Genomic DNA, 22,647 nt, shown 5'->3' with positions numbered 1-22,647 from the left:
TTTTATTAAACCTTCAACAGAAATTACTCCCTCACAAAAGGTTAAAGTTGTTAAAATTTTAAAACATTTGCCAGAGTTGCCTGAGACATTCAGTGTAGTTTTGAACTATGAAGATCTGGCATAAAATCATGAATGGAAAAGGTCTCCTTCATTCTTTGATGTTGATAGTCCAAGTTTCACTGCATGATTTTTTATGTTCATATATTCACGGTTCGAAGTCCAAAACAAAGCAGAAAGGGGCCACAGTAAATTCAGGAATTACACTTCCTGAAAAATAGCAACTGTTCCCCCAAATGCCTGGAGCAAAGTCCTAAAACAACCAATTTAAAGATGAATCCAGAATATGATAAATTAATTTGTGCATGCATGTTGACATACTGTATACACACCCACGCATTCTCATTCTCTCTCTCACTCTCTCACTCTCTCTCACACACACAAACGCGCACACACACACAGATACACAAATACACACACACGCACACACACACACACATCCTATATGCATATATGCATACTATACAGAACACATGCAGTGCTGTGTCATTATATTATTTAGAAACAACACAAATGCCACTCATGTCCATCTCTGGAGATTGCTCTGGCCTTGATCACTCCCGACAGGCAGCTGCTCACCTCAGGGTTCAGAACCGATCAGTACTTGATTATCAATGTCTCTTCAAGGTTAGCAAGTGGAGCACATCCTTAATAGAACCAAAGCTGATTAGCTAATTATCATAGAATTTGCATAATGGCTCAGCAACTCATTATCGCTTATGTGAGCTCATCTGCATGCTGTGTCGCGCTACCCTTTTCTCCTTCTATGAGGTTGGCATCAATATCCCTTTGATTGAAGAACTGATGGCACACTCCCGAGCAAATCGAATGCCATTCCAAAGGTGCACAGACTTTTTTTTTATGTATTCTAAGCCGAGAAGAGTGCCTCTTTCAAGGAAGCCCTCTTTAAGGAAAGCTAAATTGAGCACAAGTGGAGAGGAATATGGTAAATCAATCAACGACCACTTGTCATAGATGATTTTCTTTTTTCAACGAATAATTTACACAAGGTCTTTTTAACAAAACTCCTCCATTCCGGCTGAATGCATCAGCTTTCCCTCCCATAAGCCCTTGCACTTGTGGAATTTTAGGGGTTTGTGTAAAGCCCTTTAATTCGCTGAGTAAAGCAAAGGAATACATGCTAGGTTGCATTCATGTTGTTCGGGGTTAATCATAAAGACATCTTCCAAAAGAGCTCTGCTTTCAATTACACTCACATATATGCACACATGCGCACATACATGTGCACACATGCACACACTGCCTTCATTTCCACTTACACATATGCACACACATATGCATGTATGCATACACGCATGCACACACACACACACACACACACACACACACACAAAGTCATCCTCACGGATCCACACACATGCAGATACACTCATATGTGGGCGGCAGTGTAGCACAGTGGGTAAGGAACTGGGCTTGTAACCGAAAGGTCACAGGTTCGATTCCCGGGTAAGGACACTGCCGTTGTACCCTTGAGCAAGGTACTTAACCGAAATTGCTTCAGTATATATCCAGCTGTATAAATGGATACAATGTAAAATGCTATGTAAAAGTTGTGTACGTCGCTCTGGATAAGAGTGTCTGCTAAATGCCTGTAATGTAATGTAATGTGAACACTCAGGGGTGCCACCAGGGATTCTGGGTCACATAAAAAGGTCTCACATTGGGCCCAACCAGCCCAGGAAATCTGTCATTCTAATATTTTTTGAGGGGTCCCTGTCAGCCAACTCCCAACCACCCCGCTCCTCCTGCACGCACACACACACACACACAAGAGCATGCGTGTTCACACACACACAGTTAATCGCACAGCTATCATAAAGGAGGGATAAAAATGCAATCAAAGATAAAAGAATTAAATGCAGCCCCCTCGGCATGTTCTGCAGATATTTCTCATGAAGAAGTAAAGCAAAAATGTTGTGAGTCAGCCCGACAATCCCAAGAGAAAAGCGGCTACAGCTCTCAGCAATTTCAATGGCAGATAGACCTAGAAACAGCAGCACACGAGCATCCGTCCCAAGACACGAACAGCGCACAGAAACAGGGCTGGACTGCTTTTCATACTCATCTGTGAAAGAGACATAAACGCTATCAGAGTGTGATTACTCAGAAACAAGCGAACAGGCAGAAAGCAAGGTGGTCCCAGGCAAAGGAGCTGGAGGAGAACTAAAATCAATACCTAGCATGTTCTCTGGGCAGCGCAAATGTTTGGGAGCCAACAACACGCTACATGAATCAAGTGTGAGAGAGAGGAGAGAGGGGACAGGGAGAGAGAGATAGACAGACAGAGAGGGGGGCATAGAGAGAGAAAAGGAGACAGAGTGAAAGAGTGTGTGTGAGAGAGAGTGAGAGAAAGAGAGGGGGAGTCACAGAGAGAGAGATAGACCGACAGAGAGAGAAAAGGTGAAAGAGTGTGTGTGAGATGGGACAGAGACAGAGGAAGAGAGAGAAAAGAGAGGCTGACAGAGAGAAAAGGGGGGACATATAGAAAGAAAGAGTCAATCAGAGAGAACGGGAGAAAGAGAGGGGGACCAAGAGAGAATGAGTGAGAAAGACAGAGAGAGAAGAAAGGGGTTCCTCCCCCCAGGTCCCCATTTCACTGCTCTGACCTGCCTTGTTTGTTGACATGTGCCAGAGTCCAAACGTCAATGACTGACTGAAACGATCAGCCTCAGATTGGTAATAAAACACAAGGATGGGAATTCAAACCCAGAAAAAAAAGCCTAGAGCTTCTAAGCCAGCTGAGACTGAGGAAAAACTGAGAAGTTTTTAATACTCCTCTTTCAGCCTAATAGCGATCATACGGATTATTGTGTCACGTAACAAATACAAATCTGTCCTTCCATGAATGCCAATTTCATTGCTTCTGTCAGACCTATCCAGTTGTAAGCCGTAAGGGACAAAAATTTTACTTTTAGATTGACAAATGATTTAAAAACTTCCATTTGACACTACCTACACTGACAACTCTGGCAGTAATATATCTGCGTCACTTGCACACAAATGATTCTCAGACATTGACATTTGGTGATTTAGCTGATAAAAACTTACTTAAACAGCTGCCCTTACTCTTATTTCAATTTTAAGATTAAAGAGTGATGGAAAAAATAATAGGGAAATGCTAAAAAAAAGTGGCTTAAATGAGAAATACAAGTACGTAATTCTATCTGTGTACACTGCATATATACTGCATGTATTCTATACAGTATGTCTGTTTCTGCCCTACACGCCATACATGTAGACCAAAAAAATGTATTTATGGATTGTCATTGATAGGTTTGGCCTTCTTCGTGAATGTAGTAGTGTGTACAGTCATAATAAATTGTAACAAGCTAAAGAGGCAGAGGAAAGTAAAAAAAATAATTTTTTAAAAGCTGCTGAGGCAACAAAGGCTGCTGAAGGCCTTTCTTCCTCCTCTGCCACACAGATGCAAATGGATTTCAAATAAACGCCCTGTCCCTTTAATTCAAGCAGACAGAGTGGCTGATTTAAAATAATGCCCCTGCCCTCTGACAGAAACTTAGAACTAGAGGACCCAGAGTCAAAACAGTCAGTGAGCACAGAAGGGTAAAAAATACAGACACTGTCACTGACAGAACTTTGAAGGGATAATTAATGCAGGCTTTTGAATATGTACTGGCATTAATCTGAATGCTTCGGTGAAAGGATTTCAAAGGAGAGCTGAACTTGCTCTCCTATAAAGGCAGTTATTTGCGTTTTAATCCTTAAAGCTGCAGACGTCTCTCTCTCTCTCTCTCTCTATGTCCTCGTTCCCCATTTTGTCTTGTCGCCTCTGAATGTCTGAATTGGCATTGTCTAGTCCATCTGACCAGAAGCAGTTCCACATATTACAGCTTCCTTAAGGTTTATAACTCATTCTCACACTACAGAATAATCTTGGTGAGTCAAGTAAAGTAATGTTGGTAACATCCATTTGTTCATCTCTATAGGGCTAGAAAGTTTATCTGTTTGTCTATACTAATACTTATTTATTCACATAGGCCAGATGCACGGTCTTCCTCATTACCATGGTTTTATGAGTCCAATGACCAAATATATTTCCTCTCAGACTGCATTAATCCCCCAATAAACTCTTTAGACATGGCATTACAGACCACAGGACTATTAATATTTAGAGAGATTGTAGCACAGTGTGTGAATACCACTGCTTGTCCAACAAAAAGGGTCAGGCTTCAATCATTGCAGGTCTGGAAAGCAGGGTTAAAACCAGTTTAAATGACGGAACTACTTCCTTACAGCCAGCTAAGGGTTGGATCAGACAGAAAATGTTGGTGGAATTTTGTACAGAAAATTTAAGCACTCCCCTTTGGGGATTCTTCTGCCGGCACGCCTTGACTAAATCAGGCTAATCTGGAATATTCTCCAGAGGGGAAGCCCAGGAATGAGTGGCATGAAAGGGCTCAGAACAGACACAAAATGGATTACTCAAGATGGGCCAATCAGGAATGATTACTCATATTTGCATTGTGTGACCTCTGAATCCAGGTGACACTAAAGAGAGCATTATCACTTTATTATTTTAATCTACCCTTTTGACACTTACACAGAACAACTTCAAAAGCTTATATTTGAAATATTAATTTAAGTTGCTAATATTTACTATGGATGCACTATACGGGAATTCTGAGGCCAATATCAATTATATATATTTAACTGGCCATAATAGTCTATACCAATGTTGATACTGCCCTGTTTTACATCATAGCACAAATGCAAACTGCAGTCAAGTTTCTACATTCACAGAAGAAGTCAACTTACGAAGGAAAAATGTAACAATTTTTATTTGCTTAACAAAACCTTTCCACTTGCTTTCTTTAGTAATAAACAGAGAACACAGAGAAAGACTGGGGAGCTACTGGGTCCTTGTATAGCTTTACTTAAGAATTTGGCAAGAAACAATTATAACTAAAAATAAATATGAGCAACTTTGTGAACGCAACATTTTCACTTAAATTACAGAATCAGTGGGGCATCAAATCTGTTGCTTCTCTGGTGGGTGAATGTTGCATCATTATATCGGCAATAATCTTTAGTTTATCTGCCAATGCCAGTACATTTATCATAAGATACTATTGCCCAATACCAATATGACTCCAATATTTTCATGTATCCCTAATACTGGAGCAATTTCTGCTGGCTACAAGTTGAAACATATAAATCTTTCAACAATATGATTATTGCCCTGTTCATAGACAACTACTCAACTGCTCAACTACTACAATACCACTTTGAATAATCCCAATGCAATTAATATTTCATGTTGGAAATTCTATTTCAATCATTTTTGCATCATATTTCCAAGCTAAATGATTTTAATTCCAGACCAAAAGTGTGTTGAAGTCAGAGGTCCCTGAACCTTTTCACAAAAGGGTAATTTAAAAACTCTTATTCACCTTGTTAGAACAGAGGATAAATCATTCATTACAACCCTTAGTGCGACATACTGGCTCTTTTTCAGCGGCTAATTAGTTACTTCTGGGTGTCATATGGGGACAGCAATGAAGATAACAAGAGGAAATTCTCAAACACTTAACAGGTGGTAATTACACTGTTTCACATGCTAGGTAGCCCTGTAGCTAACTACTTAGGTAAATGAATGGGTACCTAGAGTAGCCAGCTATGGGCAGATAACAAGATTAAAAAATGTTCATTCAAATTAGCATCTGTATTTCACATTCATGGAAATCTCCCCCAAATTGCTTTCATATTCATTTTTTTTACACACACATACACACACACACACACACACACACGAACACACACGCACACACACGCACATGCACACACACATATACTAAAGAATAAAAGTTCTCTGTCCCTTGCAAACCCTCTTGGGATAAACATTGAAGAGCATACCACAGTCTTTCTGCAATCAGTCAATCAGTAGTTAGTGAATGGTCCATTTGACATAAGTCAGTAAGAGCATTATCCACTGCCATTCAGAACTGGAACTCCACCAGTCAGTGTGCACTTTATCTTTTCTCATTAAATTAAAGCTCATTTAATTATCCACTTAATCACATCACCCTCGGTGCGCTGCCATTAGGAAGGAGCGCTACACACAAAGCTTTAAACACATTAAAAACACACCAAAGCCAGTAAACAACAACACGTTACGAATAAAATCAACAACTGCTTTTCAAGCATAGTAAAGAAAGAGCTCAGTACCTTTGCTTTTAGCTACAGAAATGGAGAGTGAAGTCCCAAAGGAAATAAGAACGCATGATATCCACAATTGAACAGCAATGGGAGAAAGAGGGAAGGATAAGACACTGTAAAGACCGAGGAGGGACACTTCTTAACTGAAGAGCATCAGTGAGCAGTGTGCACGTATGAGCAGCCCCCGGGCACATTCACTAGCACAGCACACAGGAACGCCTCATTCTACACATGCAACTGCAGACCCCCGTTAATTACGCATTCTCGTGCACTACAGCAAAACGCAATCATAGTTCCGAATTAGCAACGCAGTCGCATTTAACACCAGGGCTCATTTAAATAACATCGGAATATACAGCAAAAGCTTAAGGGATTCTACTGCCATTGCTGGCGAATCTATTCTGTTACCTCATGATGTTTTCTCCTGCTGCTCTCCATTTTGGAGATGCTTGCTGACGGTAAATTTAATATATTTGTGAGATGGATGCAAGCAAATAGTACATCATCGTGTCTGGCTCGAAATGCAAAAATTGACTCAACTAGTGCCAGCATCTTTGAGAAACTCAGATTTTAATTTCTGGTTTGGGAATACTTCCTTCGTAAGCCACACCAGCTTCTGCCGTTCCCTGTCTCCTGAGATTTGCACTCATAATTTTACAGAAAATCTTCAGAAAACATGCATTTCCTCTAAAACAGAGAGAGACATGGAGAAACACTATTGTATCACAATCAAAAAGGTAAATTGTTCGGATTAATATTCTTCCACTTCGGCATCAGTTCAGCAAGTTCATGCACAGAAAGCCATTCAGCACCTTAGTCTTTATCATGTATTTGTGTGCACCGCACATGTTGCTATGCACACCAGGCAACTGTCAGGAGCTATGCAATCCGTCAACAAGCAGGCGAACTGGGTGGGAACTTGCATTGTTGAAGTCATGCTGAAAGCACACTGTGAAAGCTGCACAATGGCAGCAATCAAATTCATCAAAATTTGTAAGTTTTGCATGTGGGGGGGGGGGGGGGGGGGTGTGCAGGCAACTTTCGGAATATTGGCAGATCAAGCACTCCATTTCAAAACCTCAAGCCCAAGGCAAGTCAAGAGTAAAGAACAGGAAGAGAGAAGGATAGAGGAAAGCATACCTTGCTCAGCCATCATCATGTGTGAGAAACCTTGAAGAAATTAAAAACAGAGAGAGAGAGAGAGAGAGAGAGAGAGAGAGAGAGCACATGTCAATACTTTCTGGTATTGTGATGGCACATGCTTCACCATTAGGCAAAGCATGCCATCAATCACACCACAGCTAAAGCTTTCCTCTTTCGATGGAAAAGCTTTGGTGCTAGATTTGGAAAATTTACAAAGATACATTTGTGAGTGGAATTATTGCATTGATAAATTATTGATAAAGTAATAATTATTAGTTAGTTTAAAAAACCTATAATTTGAAGTCACACTCAATTATCTGTTGAGTTGCCTTTATTTTCACAGGAAATTTACTCAAAACAATATAAATCTGTTTCCAACTAGCTGCACATTTTGCTAGAAATAAATGTTATTACATGTTAGTACAGTATATACAGTATGTGTGTGCCCTTATCTGTTCACTGATAAAGTTAATAATTCACTCAGTAAGAGTTAAGCCTACATATCATTTATCACTGAGTTTTATTGATTGTGCAGTGAGACAATATGGAAGATATGTTGATAGGTTCACAGCTGGCATTTGAAAGGACACATTTTTTGCTATTAGTTGCTAATGAATAGCTTCATTAGGCGTGAGCCTTGCCCATTTTGAGCACACTGTGAATTGCTGACCCGACACTCACCTGGAACACGGCTGACCTCTGACGTAGCGATGGCAGAAGGAGAAATAAAAGAGGGGAAGATTTCCAGCATTAAAAACACTCCGTTCTCTTTTGCATGTCATGGAACATGCAAAATTTAACACACTCAGAACCATGCAAGCGGAAGCTATTGGACTGTGCATGTCTATAAAACTCAGGAACAAAATTCCTCCTCATCTGTCCCATCCTCTCCAGGGACCCAGATACACACACCCTCTCTCTCAACACATCGAGAAAACACCTGAGAAGATTGTGAGGAAATATTCTGTTTATTTCCTGCTCCAGACCTCCCCTCGAATGTGGGCAAGACATAAATTCAAGCAGGAACAGCCAGCTCCCCCCTTTTTCAGGAGGTAATGAATTTATGCCGCTGTGAGGCCTGGGTGTAGCGGAACTCAACCCGGGCCTCGCCACGTCAGTTATTTTCATCGCAGACACGGACCTGTGCAGTCAGTTCTGGCATATTTAACAAACCGCCGCTGGCAGCATTCTCATGGTTTCATTAATGAACATGGCTGGCTCCAACAAGGAGTGTGATGCGGCCAAAAAAAGAAATAGCTGGACAACGGCACTTAAATACCCGGGCAAAGCCAGACACCCCCAGTTTTAGACGTGGCGTCCCCCAAAAGAGGTTCTATTACAGGGTTCACTTAAACCAGAGGGACCTGTGCGCATTAGGAAAAAATGAACAGGGGCACTTCAGATGTTTGTCGTGAGGGCTTTACAATTGAAATACATTTCTGAAATGAAAAGGTCAGAATAAGTTCTGCCATTTTTGCAACAGTTGTCAACAAAGTTACTTAATCAACTTTAGCACAAGCAGCAATTACCTGCAGGAACTGATAAGCGCTTAATTAAGTCCAACACCATTAAATGCTTTTAGCATTTGGTAATCAAAGATGTAGTAGATATTAATTTGGTCTCGGTCCAATTCGGTTTGCAGTGCTTAAGTTCCGAACATGCTGTTCATCGTGGTTGTTCATTTGGTTTACGAGTTTTAGCGTGTGTGCAGTTAAACAATTTTTATTTGAAGATCCTTGTGGCTTCACAACACATCGATGGAAGAGACCCCTACAGCAAACCCTGCTCTGTGCTGACTCTGATATTACTGATAGAGATTGCCCCTGTCACTCGTGAAACATCTAGGGAATTTTCACAGGTGCCCTTCGGTGTTCCAGGGTCAAGAGCCCTGCCATGATGAAGCGGAGGACTTCAAAATAAAAGCAAAAATTCTTGATTCAAATAGGAAATGGGCCTTGTAGAGAGGACACTCAAATACGTAGCATGGAGAATTTCTACCCCCTGTAAAGAGTGCTCTTTTAACCTTCCATCTGTGCCTTACTGTCAAATTTAAGTGGTTAAAGGTCTAGCTCTGTAACCAGAGGGTTGTGTGTTATAATCTCAAACATGCTGCTGCCTTGACCAAGGAGCAGAAATTATTGGGTAAATATCCAGGTGCGAATATAAATTATGTAAGATAGTGTTTTGCATGTTGTACTAGGGGCACCTGATAAATAAATATACGGCGCTGTGTAAAGAAATATAATTATTTTACTCAAGCACCCAAAGCTCTTCCTTGAAGAACTCTGCCAAACTAGTGTAAACTTGCATGCAAATTGTCTGCTATTTTGGTATATGAAGGAAAATGGGTGCACAACACTGAGCATGCAGTCTACATAAAGCCAGTGATTCTATGTAAGTGGAGTTCTTATCATTATTATTATTATTATTATTATTATTATTATTATTATTATTATATTAATAATAATAATTTTCATTAGTTTTAGCTCTTAGTTGGAGCAGAAATAGAAATAATAATACTAACAGAAATTTTTACCTGTGCTTTATTAGGAATTTGTCATTTTTATGTTTTATCGTGATTTCAATAGCCTTGCTTTTATGCACTGTTACGAGATTTGTTCTGTTTACTTCTAAATGCTTTATATCACTTGCTATTATGCTTTTTTTTTTTTTTAAATAATATTTCTTGTCTCAGTACACTTTAAGACAACAAAATAGACTTCAATGACCATACAGCCAAATCAGGAAACAGATCAATGTTTAATATTAATTACAACAGTCTAAAGGACTTGGGCTACATCATAAATAATTTATGTCTGCAACAGTAGTCTGAATGAGTCTAATCTGCAATTTCCTGCTTTATTCTCAATATCAAATCGTTACAACTAAACGAATTTAAGAGACTAAAAGATCTCTCTTAGCAGACTTCATTATAAGCCCCCAAGTTCTTCATGAATATAACATGATATATCCATATGGGATGACAGATTGAACATTAGTTTTGTTGCCAAATGTTTATTATTTTAATCTGCCCTCAGATTATGCAGTTTAGCGGGCGATGTTAAGTGTGGCTAGCGCAATAATTACGCGCGCTGAACATACGCTGCAACCGAGGCAAATATTTCTAGGGCCATTTCAGCCATCTGTCTGAGCTGAAATGCGCTAACGTCCGGTTGATTTTTCTGCCATTTCAGGATTCTGTCCGTCTAGACATTTCGGCAGGTGTGTTTAGCCCCGACAATATTTATAAATGAAATGCATTTAATAACAAACGTTATTTTTTCCCCTTCGCTTTATTGGCACAAACTCGGTGTCCTGAATCAGAACCACTGACGTCCCTCGGAGAAAAATATTGTGTCATCTTCATTACAGAATACAAATTCATACAGTAAATATAGAATCGTCAAGGGAAATAGTTCCGAATTAGAAGAGGTGCTGAGGCAGTCTGAATTTCTTGTTTGTTTCAGAGTTGCATAGGCAAATTAGCCATTTCTGCCCTTATTACTGTCCTCATTATCTTTCCTCATTTATGTAGCATTAGCGACAATCAGCCACATCAATTACTGCAGGGAAATTAACGTGGTCTTAAAACAGCTGGAGAACGACTGCTCCTTCTTTCAGAATTTCCTTTACATCCAGTGTTTTGACAGACTAGTAAACAACAGTCAGAAAAGGATTGTCTTTCGTAGATAAATGACCTCCTATCTCGGGGTGAAAATCCGCGCACAAGAGTCACTGTTAATTCACAATTAGAGATGTGTTATTTATTTATTTATTTATTTCGACATAGGGGTGGGCATTTTACATTTACAGTGCCTGTTGGAGAGTTTACGGAACGGGTATCTCAGCCATCCACATAAATTGTGCGCGGCCCTGTAAACAAGGTTATTCTTTTCTTTTATGATCGTCAGAACCGATGTTCACTGCTCGAGCCCATCAAAGATGCTTTTACACTCTGCTTAAGTCCCCTATCAGTAGACTGCAGGACTGAGCCAAGCAAACAAGACAAAAAAGCCCCAACTGTAATAAATCAAGTGGAAATGCCTGTCCACCCCGCGCCCCATAAATCTGTGGCCGCCGCTTCTTCAAACGACAGAGCCTTCTGCTGATGTCCAGCCTCTGCGCGGGGATACCATCTTCAGGAAAGCGCTGTTTCGCTAAGATACAGCCGCCACAATAAACCGCCATCTCTACACACCGGCGGGCCCCGCCTGAGATACATCCGGAGTTTGCAACACTACACAAAATGGCCACACGGACCATAAATGCGCGTGCAACACTCCTTTTATATTTGCATCACACTCAGCCATTTTATATTTCCACCGAAGCTGGCAGCACTGTACAAGAAGGTGTCGGCAATGAAAATAACCTGGGAGGCTGGGTCTCCGCACATCCGCATCTTAGTCACGCTGTCACACAGCCAATCAAAGGGCTCGCCGTTCAATCATGGAAATTCAACGTTCCAGTTTCACGAAGAAACAGTTCCAGATACCCCTCTTGTGTACATATGATATGTGTATTATTCATATTCAAGATACAGTATCCTCATAGCTGATGTGCTATGTTCAGTCCCTGCACACAAATGAGATAAATCAAATTTTAAAAAGCATAATTTAGTAGAAGTATATCAAACTTTCCAATTTTCCTGTTAGAAATATTAATATTTGTCAGTCAACCAAGGATACTGCATCTCGATATAAAACAGGGTACGAACAAAACATTGGTTAAATATAGCACCAAAAGAAGACAAGATTCAAAACTATCTTTGTTCACACCAACATATACCTTTAGAATTCTGTATGACTGGCAGGATCTAAATACATTTAAAAAGAAAAACCTCAAGCTGTAATGTGACTGGGTTTAGCAAACAACCAAACAATGTTAATTTTGTAACACAAATTTAAAACAAGGCCTGAGACAAATATATCAATTCACCAACACACTGAATATTTAAATACATGAATGGAAAAATTGCAAGGAACTTACTAAGAGCTAACTAATTCATATTTAGATGGTTAGCACAATGATGTTATGAGTCTGTACTATAAAGAATGCTAGATGTGAAATTCTTACCTTTCCAATTTTACACAAAGTGTCAATGAACAGGAACAGTAAATGAAATTTCAATGAACAGGAAATATAGATACATATCTATCTAATTAGCAAATTTGCATGTCAAGTAGATTGCTGCAATATATATCCTGATATTAATCTAATAACATCTACTGCTCATTTGGTCGGCACCAAGGTCGATAACAGTAGAACAAAATGGAAAGGATACATTTATCACTATGCATTTTGTATAAAATGTGTGAGTGCATTTGTTTTGGTGGTGGTTTTTATTGTACATTATACGTGAATCAATGCAGTAATGCATTGGTCTTTCACAATCAGTGATCATTTCAAAATTGACTAAATTTAAAAGTCTTAACCTTATTCAAATAAAATTCAGGAATTAAAATTAATGTATTATGTGTTTGCATCACAGGTAGATTTTCTTTACCTTGCCTACTATTCAGACTTTTAAAGAGGAAAAATAGTGAGCATTGGGCCTATTTTGTAAAGGGAAGTATTTTATGCTGGATGTCCTGAAACTACCTCTCAGCCAGCTGTACCCGTGCATTTGCCAAGTTCGGGCAGCAACTGCCCAGCATATTACCTCTCTGCAGGGAACCAGGCAGGGTCACATGAACATTTGTAGTATCGTCAGATCATTGGTCAGAAAGGAGATATCGAGAGGAAACAATTGTAACATGCTACGTACTATATATTAGCACCTCCATCCATCCCTTCCATTTTCTAAACCACTTACTCAGGGTTGTAGTGGGGCTGGAGGCCATCCAACATACATTGGGTGAAAGGCAGGAACACACCCTGGACAGATCACAAATCCATAGCAGGGTCCACACGCCATTCACTCGTATTCATACCCCACGGACAATGTAGATTCTCCAATTAATCTAATTGGCATGTTTTCGGACTGTGGGAGGAAACCGGAGTACCCCACATGGACATGGGGAGAACATGCAAACTCCACACAAAAAGGCCATAGGTCAGGATTTAAAACTTGGTACCTCCTTGCTTTCAGATGACAGCGTTACTCACCACACCACTGTGCTGCCTAACATTAGTCAGTACCTTCTTTTTTGAAAACAATTCCTGAAAAAATGTCAATCATGTAAACATGGTAAAAGGGTGCCAACAGCTTATGAACTGTTTATGTTCAACGGAAGTGAACTACTGTAATTTGAGGAAGTAAAGAAAGTAAGGAAGCAAGTAGTTGAATCATAGGAACTGTTGACTAATATTAGTTTTCAGAAACTTTCAGCAATTTACAGTAGCAAATACAAAAGCGCTGATAAAAGGTAGACAGGGCTATAAAAAGTGTAGTCCTATGACATGAATTGAAAGTAAATTGCACTGAGCATCCCTGGGAGAAAAAACTCCACAATAGCGTATAACTGAACATCAAAGAGAAGCCTCTGCTCAATTATCAATAAAAATTGAGCTTATTTGTATTCTGAAGAGAAAAAAATCATTTATGTATCTCAATTCTTAGCTGACTGACCATTGTTAGCCAGGAGAAAATTGCCAGTATGGTTGTGCCTTAATGAAAGCGAAGGTTGATGAATTCTGGGTACAAAATGCTGACACTCCAAATTCCATTCCGCCAGCGCATTGAACTTACTAACACAGGCCTTAGTGAAGATTCAGCTTCGTTTAAATCAGTGTTGAAAGACTCCATACAATCATCAAACGTGAGAAAGAATAGCACTACACCCTAATACTGAAGCACACTAAATAAAAAAGTGCCACCGTGAACAACAGCCAAAGGGCTTTAGTAACACTAAGCGCATATACAGTAAGCATCCTGGGTCAATGTAACTGGCCAATAGGAGATGAGACAATGGCCAGGTAGCAGATTAGGCCACCAGGTCAAGGCACTGAAGTAATCATGTGCACTCGTAAATCAACGCGCAAAACGGACTGCGAACGCTGCAGGTTACCTTCGCTGCAGAATCGGCCCACGTATTCCGTTTTGGAGCAATCGCACTGCGGCTCCCCATCCACCACCGAGCAGCTCCCTCCGTTCTCACAGGGGTTCTGCGTGCACAGGCCCTCCATGTCCAGCCGCACCTGCTGGCTGCTGAGGAGCGTGGGCTCCTTGTTCCCGTATTTCAGATCCGTGATAACTCCCTTAAACGGCGGCTGGTCCTTCACCATGGGCAGCGTCAGCGCCGACGTGCGGATGTCTTGGGGGACGCCCCCCAGGAACAGGTCGCTGATGATCTTCATGTACTGCCGCTGTGGCCTGACCTCGTCGGCCTTGGTCTCGCTGTCCAGCCTCAGGACAGTCCTCAGGTTTAACCTGCTGAGGGTGGCCAAGTGCCAGCTGCTGTCGTTGACCATCTTGTCGGAGACGACGGTGGTCTCGGCGCAGTCGATGCTGAACTGCAGCTGGAGCCGGCCCTCCACCACCATCAGCTGCAGGAAGTCGCAGTAGCCCCCGTCGTCGAAGTACAGGAGCAGGGCGGTGGACACGTCCGTCTTGAACCGAAAGCTCAGGTCGCTCCTGGTGCTGGCATCCCAGCGGAGATAGCGAGCCCACTGTCCCGGAGCCCCCGAAAACTCCAGGCCCAAACACAGGCCTAACAAAGTACTGAGCAGCAATTTCACCTTGATGGAACACGAGAGGAGATTCATTGTAAACTGTGGAAATAAAGGGGGTGCACTATAATCCTTAACAGCAAGAGACCATTGAATTTACTTTGGTTCAGAGGGTGGTATATTCCATGTACATCCCGCAAAGACCTCTCCGATAAACAGATACTTTAGCGACGAAAACGAAATCCGCTTTAGCTGGAATGGACGGGTGGTGAAAAACCAGGCGACGGTCCTGAGGCCATTCGGATGGAGGGACGCTCGGGTGGCTGTTCTGCAGTGAAGCCACGGGGAACGGTTCAGACAGGAGTGGCAGAGAGGGAGGAGGGGAGGAGAAGACGGGGCCCTGTGTCCACGGAGCGGACGACGGTCTCTGTGCTCAGACTGTGCGGCCGACGCTGTGGAGGCTTTCCGGGCGGGGTCCCGCTGCTGTGGCTCTTCTGGCTTTCAGAGCTAATGAGACCTTCTTCATGTTGGCTTCATTTGATCCACAGGAGCATCTCTGAGTCCTTCGGTCCTGTCACTGCCAAAGGTAGAAATAAACATAATTGCAAAGGCAAGTCTCCATTTTGCTTTTCAAACAAACAATTTCTAAAATATATATATATATATATTATTTAAAAAATAAATATTACATTTTAATTCATTTAAAATAAACATTAATACAATGCTTTATATTATATTAAAATACAATATAAAATATTGTTACTGATGCTCACCCTGAAAAACAATTCTGCATAGAAACTGATAGAGCAAGATTAACATCTATGAATATATGCATATTTTATACAGTGTGGCAGATGAATATGTTTGGTAAATACAGAATTGAAATGAGTGTTTGACCTATGCCTGTAGTGAAACAGTTAAAGCAGCTTGTATGAAAATCTAATTAAAAGTTTTCCAGCTATTTTCTCAAAAGGTTCTTTTGTGTTATCGGTCATCTCCTGTGTAAATTACCCACATTACTCTCATGGCAGTCCCAGCTATCAATCAATAGCACGGTGCCCGTCTTTATCTGATGATGGCAAAATTAAAGGCTTTCCACTGGTTACACAACTCAGAGACAACTTTAAAACAGTCAGCCGCAAGCCTGCCCACTTGCATGCCTCCAGTGTAACTGTAACCCTTCGCAACATATTAGCTCACAAATGTGTTCTCTCCAAGCACCGTCAGTCCTTGACACAGCAGCGCTGACAACGTCACGTCTGGCAAATTTGCATTTCAACATCACGGCTCATTAAGATCATGAGATGGAAATCTACGTATGGATAAGAGATCGTTTCAAAACATCAAGTCAGGTGTCGGAATAATCGTGACTTCCACTGCAGTCATTACCTTTCTGAGAAAGCATGCCTGACACGGTCCAAATCAGAAAAAACTGAATGTGATACATACACACATGGTACGGTAATGGTAAAAACCAGGGTCACATTGGTATTAATATTATTTGTCAGACATTTTTGTTGCAGCAGTATATTTATTCTGCGGTTACATGCACAGTGCAGCTTGTTATAATGTATACACTGTAAAAACTGCCGTATGTACAGCTTGTACACTGTAGTAAAAAGCATGTCAGTGAATTGCATATGGCATGGTTTCAATGTTGAACAACATTCAAATATTTGCTTCTCAATTTCATTGGTGCATTATACAAAATAGTCTCATGATAAATATAGCCCATACCACTTTTCCTCCATTGGTATGATCTCCTAGAGGCAAAGCTAATATTTAATAATCAGGAACAGGGTGCTGAAAATCAATATAAGTACCATATCTGGTGTTCTAAAGGTTTGAAAAATCAACCTTTTTAAAATGAGCACATTATATTAATGAATCCATGTTTGTGTGGGAAACAAATATCTCTGTTGACACTTCAAATTGAATATAGGCTTTTTACCATGAGGCTTGCTTAAGCGCACCATTCAATACAAGTCAAACCAGCCTAGGTTACCCTCTGTGTAGGCAATGGGTTCCCTACAATAGAGACTCTCATATTTCAGGACCAACTAAAAAGTGCAACTTAATATGCATATAATATTCCCTGCTTCCTAGGCAGCGGCCTGGGTGGTACTTTATGGGAGACAATAGCACCACCAATCAGGCTAGCTCCAATGAGGCAGAACACAACGTGAGCCTCCGTAGCCACCTGCCCTGAATAGTTAATTTAGCACAAGCAGGAGGCTATTGAGTTCTGGTTAAACGATACCCGTGTTGGCATCACCTGCGTCTCCTTGACATCCCTGCATTTGCTTTGCTCTACAAACTGTCGTCCCCAAACCGCCCCCCCCGCACCCCCATATACCCCCACCCCTGTTATAACAGGGGCCACATCTTAGAAAAAAAGCAGGGAGGTGAAAAGGTTAAACTACACAGGGCCCGGTGCTCATTGATATGTGCAGGATGTGCCTGGCTGAAGAGACACACATCATCGCTGGAATGATTGTGCATTTGGGCTCTCTTTAAAACAATAAGGAGAGGAGACAGACCGGAAAACGGAGACCATGAAACCTGAGACACATATTAATGAAAACTGCACCCAACTGTCCGGGCAATTTATTGGATGCACAACAAAGAGTTTTTTTTTTTTTACTGCAGGTGCATCGCACACCTCCAATACGCTGAAAATGCTGCAGCAAAACACTCAACTGCAATGACCACATAACATCAGCAGTATAAAACAGCATCAAAGAAACCGCGTCACGTTCAGGCCATGGAGGGTGGTGAAATTTATTAAAACTATCATTTTTAGCGGGGGCTAAAATCCTCCGCATTTTCAATACGACATATTGTCACGAAACCAGGCGCATTTTGTGACATCACCACCCCACTAGTCCTTACCTAACCAGTGAGGGTCAGCCGTATTGTAGCGGAAGTGCGTGTTCAGCTTGACCTACTCAACATCTCCCTCGGAGATCATGAGCACAGCCAGGCAGCGCACGAGGCCAGGGCACCGCAGAACACACCAGGCTTGTGGCAGCGCTGGACGCTTTGCGTTTTCTTCATTATCTTTTTTTAATTATTTGTTTAGCAGATGTTTGGAATTCACTGACATCATCTGCTTGTGTCCACACAAAATGTCCACACCAAATCTTTATTTCTTTTTTAACTATACCATTATATTACAACAATTACTACAACTATATTTTAAATCTTAATTATTACCATTATTTTATTAATGATAATAAATAAAATGTAAATATTCGTATATATTTATATAACATATCCATATAACATTTCTGTACATTTCCCGTCAAATAATCAGGATGGGAAAGTCAAACATGAAACACAGTGTTCAGCAAATTGCTTAGTAAATGCGGACGCTGACAAAAATAAAGGTATATAAATAATAGTTAATCACAATTTTAAAAGGTAATTAAAATAAGACAGGGCTCTGGGACTGTCTATTCAAGATACCACAATATAATTCTCATTTGCATGCCGTTATCTGTAGAGACACTGAGGCCTTTCAGCTCTGATAAAAAGCATATTCTCTGCGTTTCTGTTGTCTTTGGTTTTGTGCTGGGTGTGTATAGTGTGTGATTAACTCTGTTTTCATATGATTGCACAAATATTCCTCAATGGCTCTTCGGAACGAAAATCGCAAATAATAATTCCGTCTACAAGCAACAAAATATAACAAATACACTCAATACTAAAGCTATAGTGAAGGCTACCTTCTTCAGTATTTTCTAAATAAATACAGAGATTAATACAAATATTCATTGACGACATTTTCTATTATATAGGTTCGTCATTTTGGGCATTACGACATTCGTTTTTAGACTTACCGTTCGTTTCTGGTTATGTTACCATTCTCTATTTAATTCTCCAATGCGCAATCAACACCAGCAAAATTAAACAAATAATAAAAATTATCAATGTAGTCTTAGTGTTTTTCAATTAAGGGCAGAGGAAACACGTTTCAAAATGGCTTAGAATCTGTCCTGCAATTATAGTAAAACATAAAGGCCTTGTTTTACTTCAGGCTTAAAATGGCGTGAAACATAAGTAGTCTATATTTTTAAGTACACGAAGCTTCTTGACAAATGATACCATTTCAAATAATAAAAAAATACATTTAAAAGCTTCAAGCATTTTCCAGAATTCCTGCCGCAACGAAGAATCGCTGAAATGACGCTTGAATAGGTCCGCCACACCTTATAATTACACAGCAAAGAAAATACATCACATCAAATTTGTACAGAATAGATTAAATCATTCAAATCCTTAAATAAATTCATGAAGCGGTTCATTTTCTTTCTGCATTTCTCTTGTTATAGCCGAAGCCTGCATCAGAATTGGTGTATTTGTCATTGTGTTTTTATATGCTCAACATTTCTATTTTAAATAATCTGATGTTTACGGTGTGTATTTATATTATTATTATTATTGCAATGTATTTATATTATTTATACACATTAAGCATATTCCAAAATATAACCTACAACAACATGAACATTTACAGTGAAATATAAGCAATAACGGGCTGTATGCTTAGGCCCAAAAAATCTAAATTAAAAGGTTATTTCACGAAATATTCACAGAGGTCATGCATTCAAATTATATATACGTTTTACCTTGAAAATAAAGCTTATTCGTTTTCGTTTTTTCTTGTAAAATGGAATAGAACAAGATAGAAAAATGTCACCTTAGGAACAACATCAGAGACCAAGGTGAAAGCGTCCGTCATACTCAATAAACCGTCGACAGAAATGCGCAACAATAAAATGTAATCTGGCTTCTGGTAGCTTCTGCAGCCACATCCAGCACAGCTGGTAAAGACAGACGAAATCTGTAGTGTAAATTGAAGTTAAAAATATCATTTCAGAACTCAAAACTATTTTATTCCTTCTTTAATATTTCCCGCCAAAATAGAACAGTTTTACTTGTATGCCAAATCTTTGTTGCTCATCTAAATTTAGAAATAGCCTAATTCAAGGATTGTTCAAGTGCAGAAAAGTTTTACCAAAGGCAAGTGACATTCTGAAATGCCAGGACAATTTGTAAACATGCGGTAGCCTAAATATAAATCTGTGGGATTCTGTGGAGTAATATATATATATACTGTAAATATATTTATTTATTTATTTATTTGGTGCAAAATACCCCCGGTTACTAAAGGATTTATTTCAGGTAATCCGTTAATACACAATTATCATAAATAATGCAATGGGTTATATTGTAAGGATTGATGCCAGCCCACACGTCAACCTGGCTCTCGAGCTCGTGATAAACTCCTACCTCCTGCAGCGCTCTATAGGACAAAATAATATTCCGCAGGGAGAGGATTTCCTCTCACCTAAAACGACGTTAATTTTTTACATGAAATCAGGCAAATTGTGTTATCACTTATAATTATATATTCTTCGTTTTTCTAATCTATGTTACAATATTTCAACGTTGTGGGGCACCACGAAGACTGATTTAGAAGTAATTTAACCTCAATTTAGGGTATTTATGAATCAATTGAAGCACACGAGGATGTTAGTAACAATAAGCAAAATACATGTGTGTTTTATTTTACATAGGCTAGCATCAAATAATACACATTGGAAGATATTACGACCATATAGTTTGTCGAGTATCCGACAACCTTTGTGAAGTGTTTAAAACAATAGTTTTACAGATCAAGCCAGCTGGTCCAGCCGTTCTGGATAGATGGATGCATTTCAAAAATTACTATAAGAGGGAACGAAGGCTTGTTCTAACGAATGGAGCGTAAAATGGTGTCTAAAGCGTGGAGTCCAGGGCTAGCAAAAAGGTCAAGCCCCCTGATTAAATTCTTTGGGACCTTGCCAGAATTGAGCGAAGTGCCCATCCCATAGTCTATGGGATATTATGTTCTTTTTATTTTAAATCCTGTTATCCTTCAATAGCATCCAGCTGTGTGAGATGTGGCATACGGACATGCGAATGTGGGATGTTAACTCATGATTCGTGCAGTTTTACATTGCCCCCTGCGTTCTTGCAGTCTGGAGAGGTGGGGGCAGCTCCCGTGTATAATTTAGCCCGATTATTTTTTTATATGGGGCCACGAGAGCGCCGTGTTGTAGGCATTCCGTTTAACGACGTGGGACAATACGATTCTACCATCTTGCCGGTCGAAAAGTGACATTTACGATAGTTTTTTTTAGAAAATTTTCAGGCGTGTGCAAGTACCAAACAACCACAGGATAAATTATTTATTTAGGCTACCCTATTGGTATTTACCCTATTCTATTCGTCCTGTTGGTTTTAGCCTTTCGAATCATTCTTGCCTTAATGAACGCGGATCTCAGAAAGAGAATCACAAGGCATTGAAGAAATGCACCACTTAAAATCCGAAAGTCGCCGTAGCCTATAGTATTCGCGGAGCCCACTCGCGCGGATATTGATAATGGTCATCAGTGAAACACGAGTCTATAGCGTGCTAGTGTGTATTTTTTTTAAATACGCAATTCGATATTGTGTTGGACCAACTACCCAGATACGGATTATAGAAATACTCCGTTTTGAATGGTCTAAGAGTTGACTGCAAACAGCGTTCCATGGATTTCCAAGTAAACAAAAAGCATTCCGAGCTAAACCCATTCATTTGTAGCGCACAAAGTACTCAAAATATTCTTATAATTCTGAAAAAAAAAGTTTGAATAAAACAAGAGTTCGGTAGGAACTTCACTCATCGCTATTAATCTAGTTTTAAAATAAGACTGACCTTAATTATTGCAAGGATATCCAGCATATTAATCCGAGTTAAATTCCTATGGCAAAAAGGTTTTAGGTCCAGGTTTTAAACCGCTGTTGAAAATGATGCTGCGATGATGCGAAGGTTTTTACCAGCGTTGCAGGCTGTAGAGCGAAGCACAGTCCTTCTGTCTTGAACAGCACATCACAGAGCCCCGTTCGCTCAGTGCTGATGGGCAATCACGAGATTTTCACACACAAGCCGCACGGGTCCGCCCTCTACTTAAAACGAAGCGCACAATTTAAAGGCGTAGCCTGTACTCGGGTGGCTAGATGTCAAACCAGTCGGGACAATCTTCCTAGACAGCCATCACGACGCAGCACATTAGTATTATTACCATTTGCTGATGAATACTATAAAATATTTAGGATAATATTGGGGAATATCTGTTCTAATAAACCAGCGTCCTGTTACAGTCAATCGTCGCACCATTGTAGCCCATTCCCGTAGCGCACCGGTACTCTACCAGCTATAATTTCATTATCAAAGCGCTCATTACAAATCATATTTCAAAGATATATTTAAAGTCCAATATAGTCATTTAGAAAAGTCGCTTCCAGCTGCTGCAACTCAAAGTGAAATAACTTTTGTCAGGGAACCCATCTCCACTGCAGACCAACGGAGCGTTTCCATGTAAATTCAAAATAAAGAAGGATTTTACTGTAAGAAATATACATCTGAACGGTAAACGTAACTTGTTAAGCAGGGAAACATAACTATATTTGCAAAACAATTACGTGGTACCAAACAGGGAGAAAGGGATATGCGCTCTCCGTGGTGCTGAATGTGTGTCTCAGCTAAAATTTGACGTAGTTAAATGCACATGGACATTCATGGATGTCTGTACGTCTCTATATTTATGT

The 22,647-nt window shown here is 40.1% G+C and overlaps 1 protein-coding gene across 30 annotated transcripts in view; it reads right to left on the bottom strand.

Annotated features, from left to right (window-relative positions):
• Nucleotides 1-22,015, bottom strand: part of nrxn3a (neurexin 3a) — a 322,672-nt gene extending 300,657 nt beyond the window's left edge. For 20 of the 30 annotated variants that reach the window (XM_064322550.1, XM_064322664.1, XM_064322682.1 and 17 more), the window contains exons 1-4: nt 21,755-21,969; nt 14,406-15,583; nt 8,080-8,097; nt 7,396-7,425 (exon numbers count right to left, since the gene is read on the bottom strand). In XM_064322550.1, coding sequence (XP_064178620.1) covers nt 7,396-7,425; nt 8,080-8,097; nt 14,406-15,102 — 745 coding nt within the window. In that variant the 5' untranslated portion in view covers nt 15,103-15,583; nt 21,755-21,969. Of the gene's footprint in view, nt 1-7,395; nt 7,426-8,079; nt 8,098-14,405; nt 15,584-21,754 lie in introns of all 30 variants that reach the window. The other 10 variants (XM_064322609.1, XM_064322656.1, XM_064322777.1 and 7 more) reach the window with 4 other exon arrangements.
• Nucleotides 22,016-22,647: the final 632 nt, after the last annotated feature.

Source organism: Anguilla rostrata, chromosome 1, assembly GCF_018555375.3.
Source record: "Anguilla rostrata isolate EN2019 chromosome 1, ASM1855537v3, whole genome shotgun sequence".
Lineage (NCBI taxonomy): Eukaryota > Metazoa > Chordata > Actinopteri > Anguilliformes > Anguillidae > Anguilla > Anguilla rostrata.
Note: the sequence above shows the minus strand (reverse complement) of the source record. Positions and strands in the feature narration are given on the sequence as shown.